General features: G+C 38.9%; 1 protein-coding gene across 2 annotated transcripts; it reads right to left on the bottom strand.

Annotated features, from left to right (window-relative positions):
* Positions 1–280: 280 nt before the first annotated feature.
* Positions 281–19,685, bottom strand: LOC111327456 (uncharacterized). 2 transcript variants are annotated; one of them, XM_088725787.1, is made up of 15 exons: positions 19,464–19,685; positions 17,138–17,954; positions 15,992–16,092; positions 15,653–15,753; positions 14,935–15,068; positions 13,047–13,137; positions 12,223–12,347; positions 11,630–11,679; positions 8,517–8,675; positions 6,474–8,170; positions 5,564–5,742; positions 4,952–5,103; positions 4,022–4,224; positions 1,693–1,771; positions 281–1,486 (listed from the first exon to the last, which is right to left on the bottom strand). In XM_088725787.1, exons 1-15 carry the CDS (start codon positions 19,575–19,577, stop codon positions 1,343–1,345), a joined length of 4,146 nt encoding a protein of 1,381 aa, XP_088581913.1. In that variant the 5' UTR covers positions 19,578–19,685; the 3' UTR covers positions 281–1,342. The 2 variants fall into 2 exon arrangements, with proteins under 2 accessions (XP_088581913.1, XP_088581914.1); XM_088725788.1 differs by lacking the exons at positions 281–1,486; positions 1,693–1,771 and adding an exon at positions 1,787–2,010.
* Between the last annotated feature and the right edge of the window lie 27 nt (positions 19,686–19,712).

Genomic DNA, 19,712 nt, shown 5'->3' with positions numbered 1-19,712 from the left:
CCCAGCCTTGATGCACGCTCGCAAGGTTTTGAAGTATGCTAGTAAGAGCTCAGATTGATGTGATCTACTACTGACCGCCGTGAATCTGTCCTTTCTTCTTCTTTCTTCTGTCACTGAGTCATTTCAGCTGATACCTGATATATTTTCCCACAATAACAGTGCATCACCCATCCAAAACAATTGTACATTTGCATTGTCTTCAGAATGTGTTACCATTTAACGTCTTACGTCTAAAGAGGAAGATTGATATGGATTTTAAGTCACCTAGTTGAAAGAAGACTAGTTTTTGAAGGACATCAGACCCTCAAAACACATTTATTAAACATACGACAGGTACAGAGGTCTCTCACCACTGTCAATGTTAAGAGAGGCGAATTCCAGTAAAAGTAAAACATAGTAAAAGCAACAATTTAACTAAAGACTATCCACATCTTTGACTATCACTTCTGTAAATGTTAATAAAAACTCGGTATCCGGAGCGTTGCCTTGAGTAATTTAAACAGTTCGTTAACACATTATATGAATAAACTGAATCGATAGCAACACACGTGCTTCTGACCGGTTAAATATTTCAATGTATATACCACATGATTACGATGAGTCCTGTTACAGCTCACGGTTAGGGAATGTCTTAATCCATCTTCTCGACACCAACATTGCCCTCATGCTTATACTTAAATGTGTTTATTTTAAACATCAATCTTGGAATAAATGAACTGTACTCTCAGACATAATAAGTTGGGACACCTCGTTGGAACTTCAGATGTGCTGTTCTCGCTCCCTCTCCCTTCCTTTTTGTACACAGTGTTTCACAGGAAAACATGGAAGGGTCCCAGGAAAGCAGGTGTCTCAACTAAAGTGTCTTAGAGCGTAAATAAGATGTACTCTAACTCAATTAGTTTGAAAACTTTTAAGACGGTGCCAAGGCCTCATGGTAAACTGCATCTTTGGCGACATGATTTAGTAGTAGATCTTCTCGAGCGATGAATTGCTTCCCCAACTTGGTTTTGAGTAAGACAACCTATACCTCCATGACATGACGCAAGTAAAATGTAACTATTTCTTACAATGTAAAAACACAATTAGAACACGATGTGATTAGAAAAGACAAATGCGAGAGCCTGATGAAGTTTTCATGATACTGCAACAAACTACTGTACCACGAGAAATTTAGAGGAACTGCACAGAGTAGTTAAGATTCGGGCTTTGCGATTAAAAAACACAATAAGATGGCTCTCTTGTTCTTCTTAAAAACTACCGCATTAAACTGCTTTCGATGGGACATTTTTTAAACAGTTGTCCATAGCACCCATGACTTTGCACTTTGCGCCGCGTTCATCTGTTATTCGTCAGAAAAGTACTCGTCTTGGGATCCGTCGTCGGACTCTTGATCTGATGCAGGATGTACTTCAAACAAGTCTGACCCGGTTATTACAGGGAAATGGCTTCTCGTTGACGGTTTCTTGGGAGTAGATGTCCTTATCAGCTGGAAAGAAAAAAAAGTTATCTTGCTCGCTTCTACATACAAATATTCTAGTCTTTATTTTCTTTCTTTTTTTTTACCTTTTTTTTTGCAACTGTAAACGTTAAACGTAAACTTGAACTGTAGGGTATCCAAGATGGATCCCGATGGAATCCAGCATGATCAGGGAGGGATAAAGTTCCATGAAATTTTGGTGCTGTAAAGTTTACCTTTGACTTTTGTTTTCCAGATGCTTGTGTCCCTCGCTTTCCTTGTTGCATCCTGTAAATGTAGTGATCCATGTCGTTTCTACAACAAATAGAAGCACTGCTACGTTCAACAACACCGTCGTGAGTGTGATTGAAGGTTGTTGACTCTATGGCTCCCACATCCGCTGAAAACTACTTCCTTCTACTAATAGCTACAGCTGTAGGAGGATTTGATATCACATCCGGATGACAACTTCCCGCTGATGCGTATCTCATCTCATCATATCTTTGCTGAACAATGTATTGATACTGCGAAGGGATGCTACTTGTTTATCTCCTCTAAGAATTACAAGATTAACATATGTTGTAGGGCATTTTCAAGGCTTGATATTTCGAGTATTTTTAGGTTTACCTTTTGTTTTATTAAGTCTCGCCTTTTTGCGTCTACGTTGTTCTTTTGATGAATCTATAGTTTTGATCATTTATTTTTAGTGTGTGCTTGAACTTGGCTCAGTTCTTACCGTGCTAGACACTTTAATCCCTTGTTAAGGTTGAGGATAACTAATTTGCTAGGTGGTCAAGTTTGGGTTGGTAAAACGGACCTTGAGTTTTACCCACACTGAATATCTTGCGGTAAATGGTTTGAACCCGGGGGTAACATGTGAAGGTATAGTCTGATCGTCCGGGTGAGTGTAGTCCTGAGAAGGACTGTTGTCGGTGGCAGTGACTGACGTTTCGACAACCTGTGCGGAAGTCATCATCAGAGTCAAGTGAATGATTGTTGTCAGTAGAATGTTTTTATTCCAGTTCGTGTGAAATGATCGGTTGGTTTTGCCGTGATGTTATTGGCTGTAAGACTCAAGTGACGTAAGTCAGTCGTGATTGGTCTGTTTCGGTCTGTCGGTAAAGTTAGGTTGTTCTTTTTCGGTCGTTTGTGATGTTTATGTCGTGAATGAGTCGTTTGTATGGGGCGGGTAGTTGTTGACATCTGTTTAGGGGAGTCTGTTCTAAGTTAGTAAACCAGCTTTCCAGAGTCAGTCGTTGAAAATAGTCAGTGCTGTAGGTTAGGCATTGCGCAGAGTCCCAGTCAATGTTGTGGTTGGTAAGTCGATGGTGTTCAGCAATGTGATTGCTGACATCACCTTTCCTCGTCGCCCGTCTGTGTTCAGTCAGTCTTGTTGTGAGGTTTCTGCCAGTCTCACCGATGTAGGAGGCTTGGCAGTCGGAACAATTGATCTTATAAATCGTTCCCTGTCTGTTCCTCGGTTCGTCTTTGTCTTTAACGTTGGTTAGTAACTGACGTAGTGTGTTACTAACCAACGTTAAAGACCAACGTTAAAGACAAAGACGAACCGAGGAACAGACAGGGAACGATTTATAAGATCAATTGTTCCGACTGCCAAGCCTCCTACATCGGTGAGACTGGCAGAAACCTCACAACAAGACTGACTGAACACAGACGGGCGACGAGGAAAGGTGATGTCAGCAATCACATTGCTGAACACCATCGACTTACCAACCACAACATTGACTGGGACTCTGCGCAATGCCTAACCTACAGCACTGACTATTTTCAACGACTGACTCTGGAAAGCTGGTTTACTAACTTAGAACAGACTCCCTAAACAGATGTCAACAACTACCCGCCCCATACAAACGACTCATTCACGACATAAACATCACAAACGACCGAAAAAGAACAACCTAACTTTACCGACAGACCGAAACAGACCAATCACGACTGACTTACGTCACTTGAGTCTTACAGCCAATAACATCACGGCAAAACCAACCGATCATTTCACACGAACTGGAATAAAAACATTCTACTGACAACAATCATTCACTTGACTCTGATGATGACTTCCGCACAGGTTGTCGAAACGTCAGTCACTGCCACCGACAACAGTCCTTCTCAGGACTACACTCACCCGGACGATCAGACTATACCTTCACTGAATATCTTGTTTTGGAAATTCCCACGGTCAGCTAAACCAAACATGTCTGTGATTTTTACATTAAATGAGAGGGCACTCCTCGCTGAAGTCAGAAGAAGAAGAGAAATAGCTGTGGTAGTAGCAACGATAGAAGAGAAGAGAATAAAAGAAGAAAAGTATCGAGTCTTGGTACCTCTAGTTAATTCGCCAAGCGAGTGGTAAAACTCCCGCAACACATATCTCATCCTTTCTACAGTCATGACAAAGGTGAGGAACAAGACTAGATGAAAAATTAGGAAAGAACCTCACTATGCCGTCAAAACTAATTAGCCGTCAAGATTTGGTTGTGGGTATGTGCTCTGTATTTTCATAGTCAACTACACGTTGCACCAAAAGAGTATCATAATTCTGACCTGTTGACAAGCTGCAAGAGACTGGGACTGACAAACTCTGCTCCAGGAGTAGACGATATCGACAAAGGACCCAAAGGACGGAAACGGCTACTGGGTGTGCGACTGCTGGGTGTCTTATGTGAAGCACTATGCTCTGTGTCACTCTGATCATCATCCTCATTATTTTCTTCGTCGCTGCTATGAGCGCTCAGATTGAACGGAAGCTGACGAGAGAAATGATATAAGATACAGTTAATAAAAAATTGTGATGAAATAACTTGTATTGACTCGTGGATGCAAATCAAGCCCAGAAATGATCGTTGCAGATAGATTGCATTATTTTAGTAGGATCGAATTCCGTCGAAGCACGAATGTTTTCAGGCTTCTTTCTGCAATTGCTAAAATTGCAGTCCATCTGAGATCATTTCTTGGCTTGACATTTAAAAAAGTTCTTAACTATTAAAAAAGCTTCAAACATCAACCACTCTTAATAAACCATTGAGTGATTGGATACCAATGATTTAAAAAAATGCGAGAAATACCAAGAATTAGTATTTACCACAAAGGTGAATGGTGCTTTCCGCGCGCGATGATTGGCTGGTTCGAAAGTGAGTACCACGCACTATTCGCCTTCGAGCAGCCAAAGAGACAAAATTACGCGTCACCAATTTAATTTCCAACCACATTTTGGTACATTGACAGAAATAGACTTATTTTTTTGGTTTCCGAGTGGTATGTACTGAAACACTTGTTCACTTCTAAGTCGGTGAAAGTGGTGAATATTTACCTTGCCGTTTCGCGGCTCAGTAAATATCCCCCACGGTTCGCCTCCACTTCAGTGAATAATTGTTAAAAGGAGCAAGGATTTTGTCACGAGTTAAAAATAAGTTGGGCATGGGTTGGTAAGCCACAATTCAAAACGTCTGGTTCTGACGGGGAGAGGCGGCCTACCTGCAGATCTTTCTTTCTTTTAAATGGAGTCGAGTCAAAGATATCATCTTCGTAGTCTACATCCTGCTGCTCCAGTAATAATCGAAGCTCTCGCTTTCGCTTGATGGTGCCAACTCCACCGGTGACTATCTTCACATTCTGTTGGGAGGCAGCTAATAAATAAAAGAGACAATCAAATCAAAGTCGCAAAAGAAATAAGAAGAACAAAAAGTTAACTGCCCAAGAAAAACTTAAGTCAAATTTTGCCGACTAAGGCGCTTCCCTGCCATGTTAGAATAACTAACGATGACTAATAATGAAGGTTAGTATCAACATGGCTATTATTTCTTCTCGTTCCTGACATGCGGGAAAGTTTTGAGAATCGAGAACAGAATTTGGAGCTTATGTTTCAAGCTTCGGTCTTCGATTTCATTGATTCGAGTTAAGACCATTTCTCGAAAATCTCTCGGTCCCGGGGAACTTCAAATTTGCGAAACTCGACTGAAGCTACAGCGTTTAAAGTTTTCAGAAAAAGAGAATAGAGATTCGGGGGACTGTTTCCTTCCCTTTCGCCAAAATTGTCTATGACATCCCATTGTTGTTGCTGTAACAATCCTAATATCGTACTCTCACCTTTCTGCTCCGGATCCTTCGTCTTTGCAGGGCCTTTCTTGATTGCTGGATTCTTCCTGTTGGAAACGAGAACATGCCCCTGGTGATGGGACTGACACTCCTGTGCAGTCCGTGTTCCTACCTTCCTAGAGATCTTTTGCCAAAACAGAGGCGTACTGCCGGGAATGGAGTGCAGTGCTCTAGGTAAAGCATTAGAGAAACCATTAAGAAATGGAGGAATACGGTGTAAGTAAGCTCCAAGAATGGAAAGTCATCCAGGATTGCATTTGTTTTGCATTATAACAAGGTTTAAAACTAAACCAATCATGACTTGGTCACTCGCGAATCGCGTGCTTCGGCAAGTTTGGCTGTTATTACTTTGAAATCTCACTAGCTCCTTCAACTTTTTTGATTTGTTCTGATTGGTTATTGTGATTACCATGGTTTTTATTATACTACACTCAATAGAAAAGTGCCCTTGACGATTTGGCATTAGTTTTCACGCAGTGGTGGGTGGATACAAAAATGTCGTACAACCTTTAGCTCACGCTAAATATTTTTTGGCTCTTCAAATTACTTTTGCACTACATTATATATGCTGGAGTCTACTCAAAACCCGGCTCCTCTTTCCAAAGCGGATTTTCGGAAACTCCATCATTACTACGTTCTTCATGTTGTGCTCCGCAGGCACACCAGCGCGTTTGTTTGGAAGCAGTTTGCAATGCGGTTAAAACGATTGAGGTTTGATCTGAGTTTAAAAGTCAGTTTCTGTCATTTTCTTATCTATTGTTGTCATTAGACAGATCTCTTTCCTTAAAAAAAAGAAACATTGGATTTTGATCAAACCTGATGATTCTACAACAATATCAACTAAAACCTTAAAGCTCTGGGTTACATATATATTTAGACGTTCAGTTTCTATGTTACATACTCATTCAGCTTTGTGATCTCTTCATCAGTCCAAGGAGCTTCATCAGACAATTCATCATTTCTTTTTTTGCTGTCTTTGTTTGCTGTCTGTCTGGAAACTTTCATGGCTTTTTTCTTGCCTGAATCTTTTCCACTTTCAGATTGTGTTTTTCCTTTCCTTTTGGAGCCAATTTCAACGCTCTTACCGTTGTTCGATGTACCATTCAGCTTTTTTATCTCTTCATCAGTCGAACGAGTTCTATCAGACAGTTCAAAACTTCTCCTTCTGTGGTTTTTGTTTTCTGTCTGTCTGGTGACTTCCGATACTTTCTTCTTGCCAAAAACTTTTTCAATACTAGATTGAGTTTTTCCTTTTCTTTGAGATCTTGTTTCAACTCTTTCGTCGTCCTCCAATGTGCCCTTCAGGGTTTGAATCTCTTCATTGGTGCAGAGAGTTTCGTCACGCACCTCATCACTTATCCCTCTACTGTTTTTGTTGATTGCCTGTCGAGAAACTTTCAATGCTTGCTTCATGTCTGATATCTTTTCACTATCAGACTGAGTTTTTCCTGCTCTTCTGGATCGAGTTTCAACTCTCTTGTCGTCCTCCAATGTGCCTTTCAGCGTTTGGATCTCTCCATCGGTGCAAGGGGTTTCATCACGCACTTCATCACTTATCTTTCTGCTGTTTTTCTTGGTTGCCTGTCGAGAAACTTTCAACGCTTGCTTCTTGTCTGATAACTTTTCACTAACAGTCTGAGTTTTTCCTGCTCTTTTGGATCGAGTTTCAACTCTTTTGCCGTTCTCTGTTGCACCATTGAGCATTTTGATCTCTCCATCAGTGCAAGGAATCTCATTTTGGGCTGTCTGTCTGCAAACTTCTAATTTTTGTTTCTTGCCTAAAACCTTTTCAATATCAGATGGAGTATTTCCTTTTCTTTTGGAGCCCGTTTTAACTTTTTTGTCGTTCTTCAATGTACCATGAGTTTCCATATTTGATTTACGGGATATTAAACTTTTCAGACGAACCCCTTCTTTCTCGGGTTGCTTTAAATAAGCTCCTTCATTTTTTTTTTCTGACAATTGAGCGCTTGATTCTGCTTGGGAATCCTCGGAATCAGCATCAGAAAACTTGTCAGGGTTTGCACTTGTTGATGTCAAGTCACCGCCTTTACTTCTCTGAGATCTTAAAACACGCTTGAATGGAGAGAGAATCTCCTCGCTCTCACTTTCTGCTGATAACTTTTCATTGCTGCTCTTCTTCTTGCAATTTTGATTGTTTCTGTCCAAACTCGAAAGCTGCGGTGTATTTTTCTTTGGCGTAATAACTGGGGCTAGAGATACATCTTCACAAAGCATTTCATGCTCTTGAACTAACGGTTGGTTTATACTGCTCTTGTGTTCTGAATCATCAACTGCACTAACTGTGCAACCAGATCCTTGGCTTCCACTCTTACTACTGTTCAATGACTTCCGTTGAGGTCGCTTTTTGGGACTAATATTATTCATCGTTTGATCTTGATCTTTAAGAACTGTTTTCTTTGGCGAGAAGCACAATGGTCTTTTTATATTCTCATCAGTATCGTTCTCAGTGCCGCTGCGTCCACTAGACTTGTTTTCATTCCGCGCTGTTTTTCCCTTTCTTACTCTTGGCATTGTGTTACTGTTTTCACTGCTAGAAACAAGCTGTCCTTTCTTCTTTGGAGATAGCTCCTCGACCTACAAAGTAATGAAATATAAACAGAGACTAGATTTCACACTGTTACTATCAACTCTTGGAGACCTTCACCTACCCCCCGAAAACCTTATAGCTTAGACCTAATTACTTAAAACAGAGGGTCACTTCCCTTTCTACTAGTAGGTATCAGATACAACGAGTAAAATTGTAACACTCGTAGTAATCAGAGCAAAAGACTCAAAACAAATAATCACTAACTGATCGGAGTAACGAATACAGTAAATAAACAATAAAGATAATGATCCCTCACACAAAGTTTTCGTTATCTTCTTAGCTCTCTTTATTTAGGATTACACTTCATCCTTAAAAGAAAAGAAAAATAATCACCATGGAAATTTTAATGTTGACATTGTACATGGAAGAAATGGGAGTACGCTCCTCGCACCCCGGATGAATGCCTTCAAAGTTGTGATGTCCATCAGTAATAATACGCTGCCCTCTCCACCAGGCTAAAGGTGGCTTTACCATACGTCCACTCCTTGTTGTCTGCGAGAAAAAATGAGCGCTTTTCAAAGACTGTAGTAAAAATGTCAAGTTCAGCATAACGACAAACCTTAAGAAAATCCCAGGGACACTGAGTAGAAGAGGCAACCGGAGATTCTTTGCCTGATGTCGCATAAGAGATGGTTCTGAAGAGGATCGGAAACGGGTGAGTCAGCGCGTAAGTAAGCAAGTTGACGGTTGCCAGGTTTTCTCCTGTTGCTCCTGGAGTTAAAGATTCGAACAGCCTTCCACAATGTGCAATAGCGCAGGCGTGGATAACACAACAGAAAGATGAACAGATCAGAGTTCTGTAAGGAGAACTCAGTGCGTGTATGACTGTCAGAGGATCGTAAGTTCTATAGTGTGCTGGGGATCCGTCAGTGTTCAGTCAAAGGTGACAACGTTTGCACAAACCAAATGATTTACTGCCTGCATCTTGACCTTCAAAATATTTCTACTAGATATTTCGTGTTTCTGCCCTTTTTTAGGCTCATTATATAAACTGAAGTATTTTAAAGGATTTCCAGCCCTGAAAAAAGCCGTACTGAACTACAAACGTGATATCGCCAATCAGCTGCTTACACGTCATAATTTGGATATATCAACAAAGTTGAAATGGTAAATTGTCCACCGTAACGATTACAAAAGCTGACGTTTCGAGCGTTAGCCCTTCGTCGGAGCGAATAGAGGAATTGTGGGTTGTGTGTGCAAAGTGATCTTAATGGATCGTTTAGGTCCCGATATTTTATCAGTGTTGTGAATGAAAGGACACGTTTTGCACCGTGCACGAGCGCATTTAAAAGTGCCTGGTTGGTCATTAGTCTGAAAAGAACTTCTGACCAAAAAAATTGCCTATGTTTTTGTCGCGTTTGAATGAAATGAGCGGAGGCTGCGAAAAGATAGTGCTTGTCTCTGGATCGTTTTGAAGTAATTTAAAGTTTTTAAGAATGATGGATTTAACTGAGTGGTTGTGAGGGTGAAACGTGAGAGTGAATGGAATGCGGTCGGAATCTTCCTCATGCGACGTTTGTAGTGCTCAATGTCGATCAATAAGTTAAGCGCGGTGGTAACCCGCTTGAACGACAGAAACAGGGTAACCACGTTTATCGAAGAACTGGCACATTGACTCTGATTTGTGGTGGAAATCAGAGTCATCACTACATGAACAACTTCTTCAAACAAACCAGTGGTGTAGCCATGGGCACCAAAATGGGACCTAGCTATGCCAATCTTTTTGTAGGTTTTGTCGAACATCAATTTTTCAGCCAATACACCGGGTCCAAACCTGAACTCTACGGTCGCTACATCGACGACTGTATCGGCGCTACCTCCTCTACCAGAGAGGAGCTCACTCAATTCATATCCGCAGTCAATTCTTTTCACCCGGCTCTGAAATATACCTAGGAAATTTCTGACAATTCTTTATCCTTTTTAGACATCAAAGTTTCAATTGAAGGTAACGGTTTATGCACTAGTGTGTATTACAAACCTACAGACCCGCATAATTACTTGTTATATTCGTCTTCGCATCCATCTCACGTTAAGAATTCCATTCCTTTTTCTCAGTTTCTAAGACTTCGTCGTTTATGTAGTGATGACTCTGATTTCCACCACAAATCAGAGTCAATGTGCCAGTTCTTCGATAAACGTGGTTACCTTGTTTCTGTCGTTCAAGCGGGTTACCACCGCGCTCAACTTATTGATCGACATTCAGCACTACAAACGTCACATGAGAAAGATTCCGACCGCATTCCATTCACTCTCACGTTTCACCCTCACAAACACTCAGTTAAATCCATCATTCTTAAAAACTTTAAATTACTTCAAAACGATCCAGAGACAAGCACTATCTTTTCGCAGCCTCCGCTCATTTCATTCAAACGCAACAGAAACATAGGCAATTTTTTGGTCAGAAGTTCTTTTCAGACTAACCAGGCACTTTTAAATGCGCTCGTGCACGATGCAAAACGTGTCCTTTCATTCACAACACTGATAAAATATCGGGACCTAAACGATCCATTAAGATCACCGATCACTTCACGTGCACCTCCGCCAATGTAATCTATTGCATAACTTGCACTTATTGCAAAAAGATATACATCGGCGAAACAGGCAGAAGACTAGGTGACCGATACCGAGAACACCTTCGAGACGTGGAAAGGAATGACAAGGACACATCGAAACCAGTCGCTAGACATTTTAATTTACCTAATCATTCTAAGCAACATATGGCAATCTGCGGTCTCTCCTTGCACTTAGGTAGCACGGAAAGCCGTAAAAATCTTGAACAAAGGCTCATCTTTCAAACCGGCAGTCTAAATCCCACAGGGATCAACGAACGCTTTTCATTCCACTAATTATTCATGTTTTTCTCGTTGCCATGTTCCCACCAATAACGTAGCTCCATTTTCTGCTTTTAAAAGCACACACAACCCACAATTCCTCTATTCGCTCCGACGAAGGGCTAACGCTCGAAACGTCAGCTTTTGTAATCGTTACGGTGGACAATAATTTATTTACCATTTCAACTTTGTTGATATATCCAAATTATATGCTTACGCATCACTCACCTTTCGCGCCATTCTATCTGATTGATAATGGAATGGCAAAGCGTCATCATTCTCAGTCGATTAACAGAGTCGAATTTTCTTGTCAGTAAAGACTCCTGATGTTAATATAGTAAACGAACTGATAGATAGTTGCTAGTAGCACAAATGGAATTTCTCTTTCTGTGCTAAACTCGATATCTCACCCGTTCGCTGTCCACATTCGTAAGATATCAAGTTCAAAACTTGAAGAGAGGTTCCATATTCTACGCGCGCCCATGTGTTACTCTCTATGTAAAGTAATTTAAACTCATAGCGTTGTTCTTCATTAGCTGTTGTTAAGAATCTATCTAAGTAAGAAGAGACAGATTTAGATTTGTGTACATGTGCAGCATATGCAGTTCTATGTACCTTGATTTCCACCTCTTGGGGAAGTGGTCTGTTCTGTGGGGTCTTGAATGCTACAAAAATAGAGGAATACTTTGATGTAGTCGTAACTGTTTAATACTATCTAAGCCCTTTAAGGTGTCAGATGGTGTAATGCACCCTGAGTGTACAGTGCATGTAAATCTGCTCTAAGTTTGAAAAATCACGGCGCTCTATGTGATTAGCTTTGCTAATAACATTATTTCGAGTGCATTTTGGAACCTGTAGGGTGACATTTTGAAATCCTTGAAAAACTCACTTTTTAAATTTAGTAATTGTTACTTATTATCAATTTACATGAAAAAAAAAAAATTCACACAGACTCTAGCCTGCGTCGCAGACAGTCTAAGCCGTCGGACTATACCGGGGATTATGTGACACGTACGTCCGGCTGCAACGCAGGCTACCAGAGTCGAGTCAGACGAAATTTTGACAGCGCGCGCTATTTGTAATTTGCACTCGTGTTCCAACTTTGCACTCGTGTTCCAACTTTGTACTCGTGTTACATGAAAAAAGGCACTCGTTTTCAGCCAATCAGACACGCATTATATTTTCATGTATGTTTCTAGTCAAAATACCTGAGGTTTGGTTCCTCCTCTTAGCTCTGGTTTGAGTTGGAGTTGTTATTGTAGAATGATCTGCCTCTTTTAACTCTTTCCCCTTCTTGTTGTCAATATGTTTTTGAGTTTGTTCCTCTTCCTCACTTGTACCGATTAAATGGGTAAAAATGAAAACGTTATTTTTCTTGAGTTTTTTTTCTCGCTCTCGTAACTTTTTAGATTGGTTGAAGCAAATGAAATCACATACAAAATACACAAACTACTCTATGGTTGAGGGGATTAGAGAAGGAAAATAAGAAAACAACCATGCGGTTTGAAGGGATTAATTTCTCTTCTCAATTTTTAATTACAGTTTAATATTATTTTTTAGACGGTAGAGTGGTCAAACACTCGTTAAACTCATTGAGCCTTCAGCATAAAGCATTTGCAATTTTTGCCACTAGCATTCAACTCTGCTTGAATTTTCCAAAGTAAATATCGTTCACCTTTGGAAACAATCAAAATCAAAATTAGACGTCAATAATTTTTTCAATCCTTATTCCTCCCTTTTCCTCTGACATCAATATTCTGAAGATAGGCGCAAACCTTCAATAATAATATCTTACTAGTTGTTATACTGGAATACCAAATAGGTGATTTGAGTCTCCAAAAGACTTTTTGGGAAGAGTTAACTCCTAAGAATGACCAGTGTGTAATTTCTCCTAACAATACCACCCCTGAGTCAAACGCTGAGGCTATGAGAATAATTATAGGAAATGATCACCAACTAAAGGAAATGTACAGAGAAGAGTATGGAAAGTACGGATCCTGGTGTTAGGGTATCAAATTGAATCAACCAAAACCTGCTTTGAGAGTTGAAGTAGTCAGCCACAAGGGAAATCCAGTTCTTAGGAAAGCCTTGTTTAAATGCTTTGACAAAGTCAGGTGGGAATCCTGAAAAACAATATGATAATCATACCATCACATGTTAAATAAAATCAGAAAGCTAGAGCAATTTTTTGTAACATGTCTCTTCTTTTTCCCTTTTTTTTTTTTCCAATACAGGTTTATGTAACACATACAATTTTACATCTACCCAGATATGTATTTAACTTACAGGATATTTTCGATTTTGATGTAAATGGAAAAAACCACTTTGATTCAGTCAAGTAAGAAAAACTAAAATGTTGGAAAAAATACAGACAAACAAAAAAAATCAGCTGTTAAATTTTGCATTCAAAGTATAAGAGTGCAAAAGTGCTATTTATTTTCACCTTGCATTTACTCTGGGCTTGTCAAAAGTTAACAAGCTAGAGAAGCCACCTTTACAAAAAAATCCAGAATTGGAGAGAGGAAAAGGGTATTAAGTACATGCAGCATGTATCCTTCCAGTTAAAAAAACGGTTTTAATCCAGGACACAACAAAGACTTTATCCTCCTAGATATTATATCCATTTAAAAACAAAGACTAGATGCACAGATGAACTCTTCCTCAAAGAATAAAAGAAGGAACGATTGAAGTCTCTGCTAGAAACAGTCTTAATATAATTTGGATATATCAACAAAGTTGAAATGGTAAATTGGCCACCGTAACAATTACAAAAGCTGACGTTTCGAGCGTTAGTCTTAATATAAGGTTAATTTTTATGTACATATAACTTAAAGTTACAATTATAAAATGCCATCAAACCCCTCTTACAGGGGAATCCCTGTTTACAATATTTGCCTCATTAGCATAAGCAATTCAGTTTCTGATGGAGCTAAAGATAAATCAGTTCTGAATATCGAGAGGTCAAAATACGATTAACTCGGCCAATAAATACGAGCCTGATGCATTGAATACTTTTTGTGCAACACGGGTTTAAAAACTCAAAATTTTACATAGAATGTATGAGCTCATTAGCGCTTTTGCCACCCAGAAATTTTGCAGTTTTTGATGGACTATTTCTCCTTGAATATTATACCCAAAGAGCTAAAAATTTCATCATGTACTAAGGTTTTCTAGCTCTTTAGCTGCCTGAAGTCAATTTGTATCTAACATGCTTCCTTCTTTACGCAAAGCCGTATGCAAATGAGCGAAAATGTAAACAATGACGACAGCATGAATCCGCCTATATGGACTCCTTGGGGATAGAGTTAAACAGTCTGGATAACTGAGAGTCTGGACTATAGAAAATATGAATATTTATGAGCTGAAGATAACAATGAATATGGATCAGTTAACTCATTGTGCATCATTGATAACATTTGCCTAAGGCAGTTTTTGTCAATCAGTCATTAACTCTAACCAACATCATGTTATGACCTAAAACGATAACATACTGGTAATTCAGTTTTTTTCAGTGTGTGCATGTTGCCAATTTTATCAGTCTGTGAGGTTCCATCTGTATCACTTAATAACCAGATAGATATATTGCCTTGCACTTGAACATTTGTTATATTTGTATGCGAAGCTTACTTAGTATAGAGTAGTACCAGCATTGCTTTGTTATTTCTGCTTTGTAGGATAAAAGTTGTCTCAGATCTCAAATGCTACAAATTGATATTCTTAAAAATGGGACCAGAGAGACGAGTTCTGACAATAAGAAAATCTGCATAATCAAGGTCCAGATAATCAAGGTTCAACTAAAATAAAATTACAACTTGGTTTCACATTACAGTAATACTGCCTATATTGCTCTTGATTTCAAGATTAGCAATTCAACAGAAAGAAAAACAAAAAAACAAGTAAAAAAAAAAGACAACAATCACCTTGTTGAAGGGTGACATTTTCATCGATGGGTCCATGCAGCTTGTACTGAGATCCACTCTTAGTTTGTACACACTTTGCACTTACTCTTTTGACAATAGCTGTACTGTGCCACCACTCACCCACTGGATCCTCACTGTAAATGATATACATGCATTAAACTGTTACTCATGTTTTACAATAATAAAATTGTTATTTGCTGGTCTAATAATGATAAGCTGATTATGCTGGCATTTTGATCGATTCTTAGCAGTACTTATGATCTACAGTTTTAGAGAAAAGATGTACAGAAGAGATCATCACTGACAACATTTTGCTTTTTCATCATACAAATCAAACAGATTCTACATTCATGTTGCCATACATCTGTACTGTAATTGGTTACAGAAGATGTAAAAAATGAATGTGGTGAGAACATCAGTAAAACATTTCCTTGGCTGTGCCTTGTGTGCCACATTTCTTGTGAAACAGGGAATAACATATCTTAACTACAAATCAATACCTTGTCTTCTTCTACCTACAATGAACCATGAATAATAAATTAAACTGACTGTACATTCTAACCACTCAAGTACAGAGTTTAAAATTCACTGCTTACAACTGGGTGTAGACATTCATTTCATACTTGGGTTTGGTAGGAACCAAGCTGATCACCAACATCTAATCCTTGTCACAAGTACAACTGCATGCTAAACAGTGCAGCTGAATAAACTTTCTTACCTTCTCTGTCCTTCCACAATGATTCCCATGTGTGTTTGTGTCTTTAACGCTTTAACGTACCACGGTTTAAGAATGTTAATCTTTGATGACTTCTGTGCAACCTACAATGTCCATGTATACAGAAATAACAAGCAAAAGTTGTAAAAACACAAGGATGGCATTTACCCAAGGACTAGTACTTTGATATCTAATGAATTTTAAAATATCTCTTGTAGGGTCTATCCCAAATACACCTAGAAACCAAGCAATTTTCTATACATATAATGGAAGACATAATTATATATAGTTTATTACATGTACAGTAACACCCTGTGAAAATATGGAACCCAATTGTTTTACCCTGTCTGACGAGGAACCATCCGATTCTTCTTTATACAATCTCCTTCTCTCTGGTTTTCCTTGGCCTTTAGCACTTTTCTTTCTTCTTTCACGAACAATCTCTGCAATATTCAGATATGAATACAGAAATTACTTAAAGTTTGACAGATAGAAAAAACATTTTGGTCCAACCACTCGTCTAAGAAGCCAACTATTATAAGATGTACAAGTAACACTTAATTTTTAACACTTATTAGAAGATTTTCTTTAAAAAAAACAATAACTTGGGATGTTTAAGCTCAGAATTTATGAGGTAGTGTTACAGTAGTTTCCTGGTATATATTAGCTTCCAGTCTTCATCTAAAAGACTATCTTATTCTTTATCAAAGACATTTGATAAGTTATGACAACTTAAGTACACAAATTGAAATGTTGATCTTGTAGTGCGATAGTCAGAGTAGAGCAGAGTAGGTCTTTGTTGCTACTGCTGCTATTGTTGTTGATGATGCATTGTTCTTTTCCTCTCCTTTGTCTCTGTCTCTGCTTTCATCCATTGTTGTTGCTGTTGTTTGTTTGTCTGTATGTGTGTCCTTCTCTTATTAAGCTTTTCCTGTATAGATTCTTGCCTGGTTCAATATATCTCTAACATACCTTAAATTTATACTGGTAATTCTTTCTTGCACATTAATCCCAGCTCAGTACTATTTCTTTATTTATCTAAAAGTAGGTGGTGGCCAACTAGAAAGCCTTTGCTACTTTGGCCACCACACATATTTTTATAATCTGTACTTTATTTATTTTATTCTGTAATCATTTCTTGCAACTTTACTTTTCTATCTATGTGAAATTTATGTAAATAGTGTGAAATAAATGAACCAATGAAACAATGAACCAATGAGCACACAAACATGTAGTATTAAACAATGACTCTTACGCATGACAGTGACTGATGTTTAGACAATTACATGTAGAGATGTCAAATTCACCATAATGATAACTCCTAAGGGTCAGGTATGAAGATGACAGTGGCAACATCCTGTCACTACATGGAATAAGGTTATCAAAATGTCAGGCATCCCTTACATTACATACCTTGATTACATAAGAGGATCAAATGAATTACTTGGATTCAAACAATCAACTGAACAAAAGGAAAAGATATAATACCTTCAGGTGTCCCAGGAATGTTCTCATCCACAACAGAATAATAAGTGTTATTCAAAATATCTTCTTTGTCAGGTACTCCATTTTCTTCTGGTACTTGCATGGCTGGTTGCCCTGAATTTGCCCTGAATATAGCATTGCTCAATGTCTTTTCTAAACTTTTTATTCTTGAGTGGTTTTTTTCATTCCCTGCACTGTTGAAATCTTCTGTCTCAATATTTATTTCATCGTCACCATTATTTTCAAAAGAAATGTGAATCTCTTCTCTGCTATCAACAGTCTGAGCTCTTGTCACATTATCAACATTATTAGTGCCTCTTCGATTTGTTCTTCCTTTCTGTAGGGTCATTCTACTCCTCTCGCTCATAACATCTGTTGATGTTGCTTGGCTTCTTATTCTAGAATCACTTGGGTGTTCATCAAATTGAGAACCCCTATTTTGTGAGCTATGTTTAGCACTGGAATCCTCTTCTAGTCTGCTAATGGCCATGTTTACCTTGGCTTTAATTGCTGTGTCATTTACAGATGGCCCAAATGGACTCTTAGCAAACTCTTTACAGGCATCTCCTAATGGATCAGGATGACACTTTGATCTTCTAGGTGTAACTAAATGATCAGATAATGGTAAATTGCTGCTGCAGCTTTGGGAGTGCTTGTTGTGGAAGGAATTGGCTATATTAACCACCTCATCAAAACCAGGTACACTTTGGAAAGTATTTGACTTTTGAGGAGTTTGATTCTCAACAGTAGTAAGTTCCAATGAAGCTGACTTCTGTGGTGTAGGCCTTGGTACTGCATTATTTGAAGCTGCATATAGTTCCTGCAATATACATATAAATATTCAATACAATTAAGAGTGACAGTGTACATTATATCTACAAAAGAAAAGACGGAAAAAACCTCTTCTCTGGGGTAACGCTCTCAGTTATCATAACCCCTCTAGCATGAAATAAGTAGGAGTATTATCATTACTCTCCCTGACTGAGATGATAGACAATTGTTGGTTATCAACCCTCCCTCCCAGCATTAAATAAGATTCACCTGAATTTTTCCCATGAGCCCATGGAGAGAGACCTGACCGGGGCTCGACATTAACTTTTCAACTTACTAGCCAAGTGGCTAGTGACATCTTAGATGCTGCGACAATTTCAGTTTGTTTACTGGCGAAAACTGAATTTCTACCAGTCTGTGACTAGTTGGCTACTGCTAGTGTTGAGCCCTGCTGATAATGGAAAATTGAAGTGTCTCATCTGTTACCCAGGGATACAATGTACATGCACAGTACATCTCCAGTAACCCCACCAAAGTTTCTATCTTGGCACCTCCAGCCTATTGACCATCATGCACCTCCAGCCTATTGACCATCATGCACCTCCAGCCTATTGACCATCATGCACCTCCAGCCTATTGACCATCATGCACCTCCAGCCTATTGACCATCATGCTAGTTCCCACACTCCTACTGTTACATTTAAAAATGTCTACGTTGATGATGACAACAGTGATCATGATAACTACAATGACGATGACAGCTCTCAAGACAGAGAGGAAAATTCAACACTTTCAATGTAAGTATTGCATCCCCAGGGTTGTGTGATTCATATTATCTCTTTGCTTAGTTCATATGCATAAAGTGTGCTGGGAATTGGTTTGCCCCCAGCTGTAATTTTTGTTATAACTGTACAGATTTGTTGTTTGTCTTCTGTTTGTGAATTTGCAGTGTCTCCAATTAGCATTAGATATAAAGTTTATGAGAGGTCAACAGGGCTTGACACTAACAGTAGCCAACTAGCCACAGACTAGTAGAAATTCAGTTTTGGCTTGTGGTTTTCGATTTCCACTGGCCAATTTAGCTAGTAAACAAACTGAAATTGTCATAACATCTAAGATATCACTAGCCACTTGGCTAGTAAGTTGGAAAGTTAGTGTCGAGTCCTGGACTCAAGGAGAATTGTGATAACTTTCTTAGAATCACGTCTAGAGCTGTAATGCGATATTGTTTAATCGTACAATTAGAAGCGGGCACGCATTTGATCGACACTTTTTTAGATGTTAACTCTATGCTTTCTAGACGCAGGAGTAGTAGGAAATCGACCAGCTACAACACAAAACTCTTCCAAACATCAAACAAAGTGCAACAAATAAAGACAAATCGTCTGCTATTTGTTATAAAGGCGCGGGGCTACATATTTTGATGGGTGACAAAAAGATGTTTTGATGTAAAAGCATGGTTACTAGTCAAACGTATTCACGGTAGATACATCAGAAACATGCAATCATCTATCAGTTATTACTGAGTGGTTCAATTCATCGGTGTGTGACGCTTCACCTTGGCACGAGGACTTGCCAGGAAAACTTGTTCAAATCTATTATGGACGAAAGGAAGGCCCACATCTCTACAGGATGCTGCTTTATCCGCATCAATCAACTTGAAACGGTCCATTTTATAACTTTTCCCTGTTTTACACCAGTCCTTAGCGAAAAAAGTCCCAAAAGTTCATGAAAAACATCCGAGTAAAAATCGCGCCAAAACAAATCCAACTTTAGTCCAACGAGAGTTTGGTCAGCGGCTATATTT

Source organism: Stylophora pistillata, chromosome 6 (genome assembly GCF_964205215.1).
Source record: "Stylophora pistillata chromosome 6, jaStyPist1.2, whole genome shotgun sequence".
Lineage (NCBI taxonomy): Eukaryota > Metazoa > Cnidaria > Anthozoa > Scleractinia > Pocilloporidae > Stylophora > Stylophora pistillata.
The sequence above is the reverse complement of the archived record's forward strand: the minus strand, read 5'-3'. Positions and strand labels throughout refer to the sequence as shown.

Bases quoted from the DNA above. Each gene is read 5' to 3' on its own strand.
- LOC111327456 (XM_088725787.1), bottom strand. From the start codon at position 19,577: ATGGACCGTTTCAAGTTGATTGATGCGGATAAAGCAGCATCCTGTAGA. The intron at 5,743-6,473 runs GTATGTAACATA...TGCTTTACCTAG, and splicing joins GAGATCACAAAGCTGAATGA to AGCACTGCACTCCATTCCCG. The intron at 1,487-1,692 runs GTAAACTTTACA...TTTTCTTTCCAG, and splicing joins CTGGAAAACAAAAGTCAAAG to CTGATAAGGACATCTACTCC.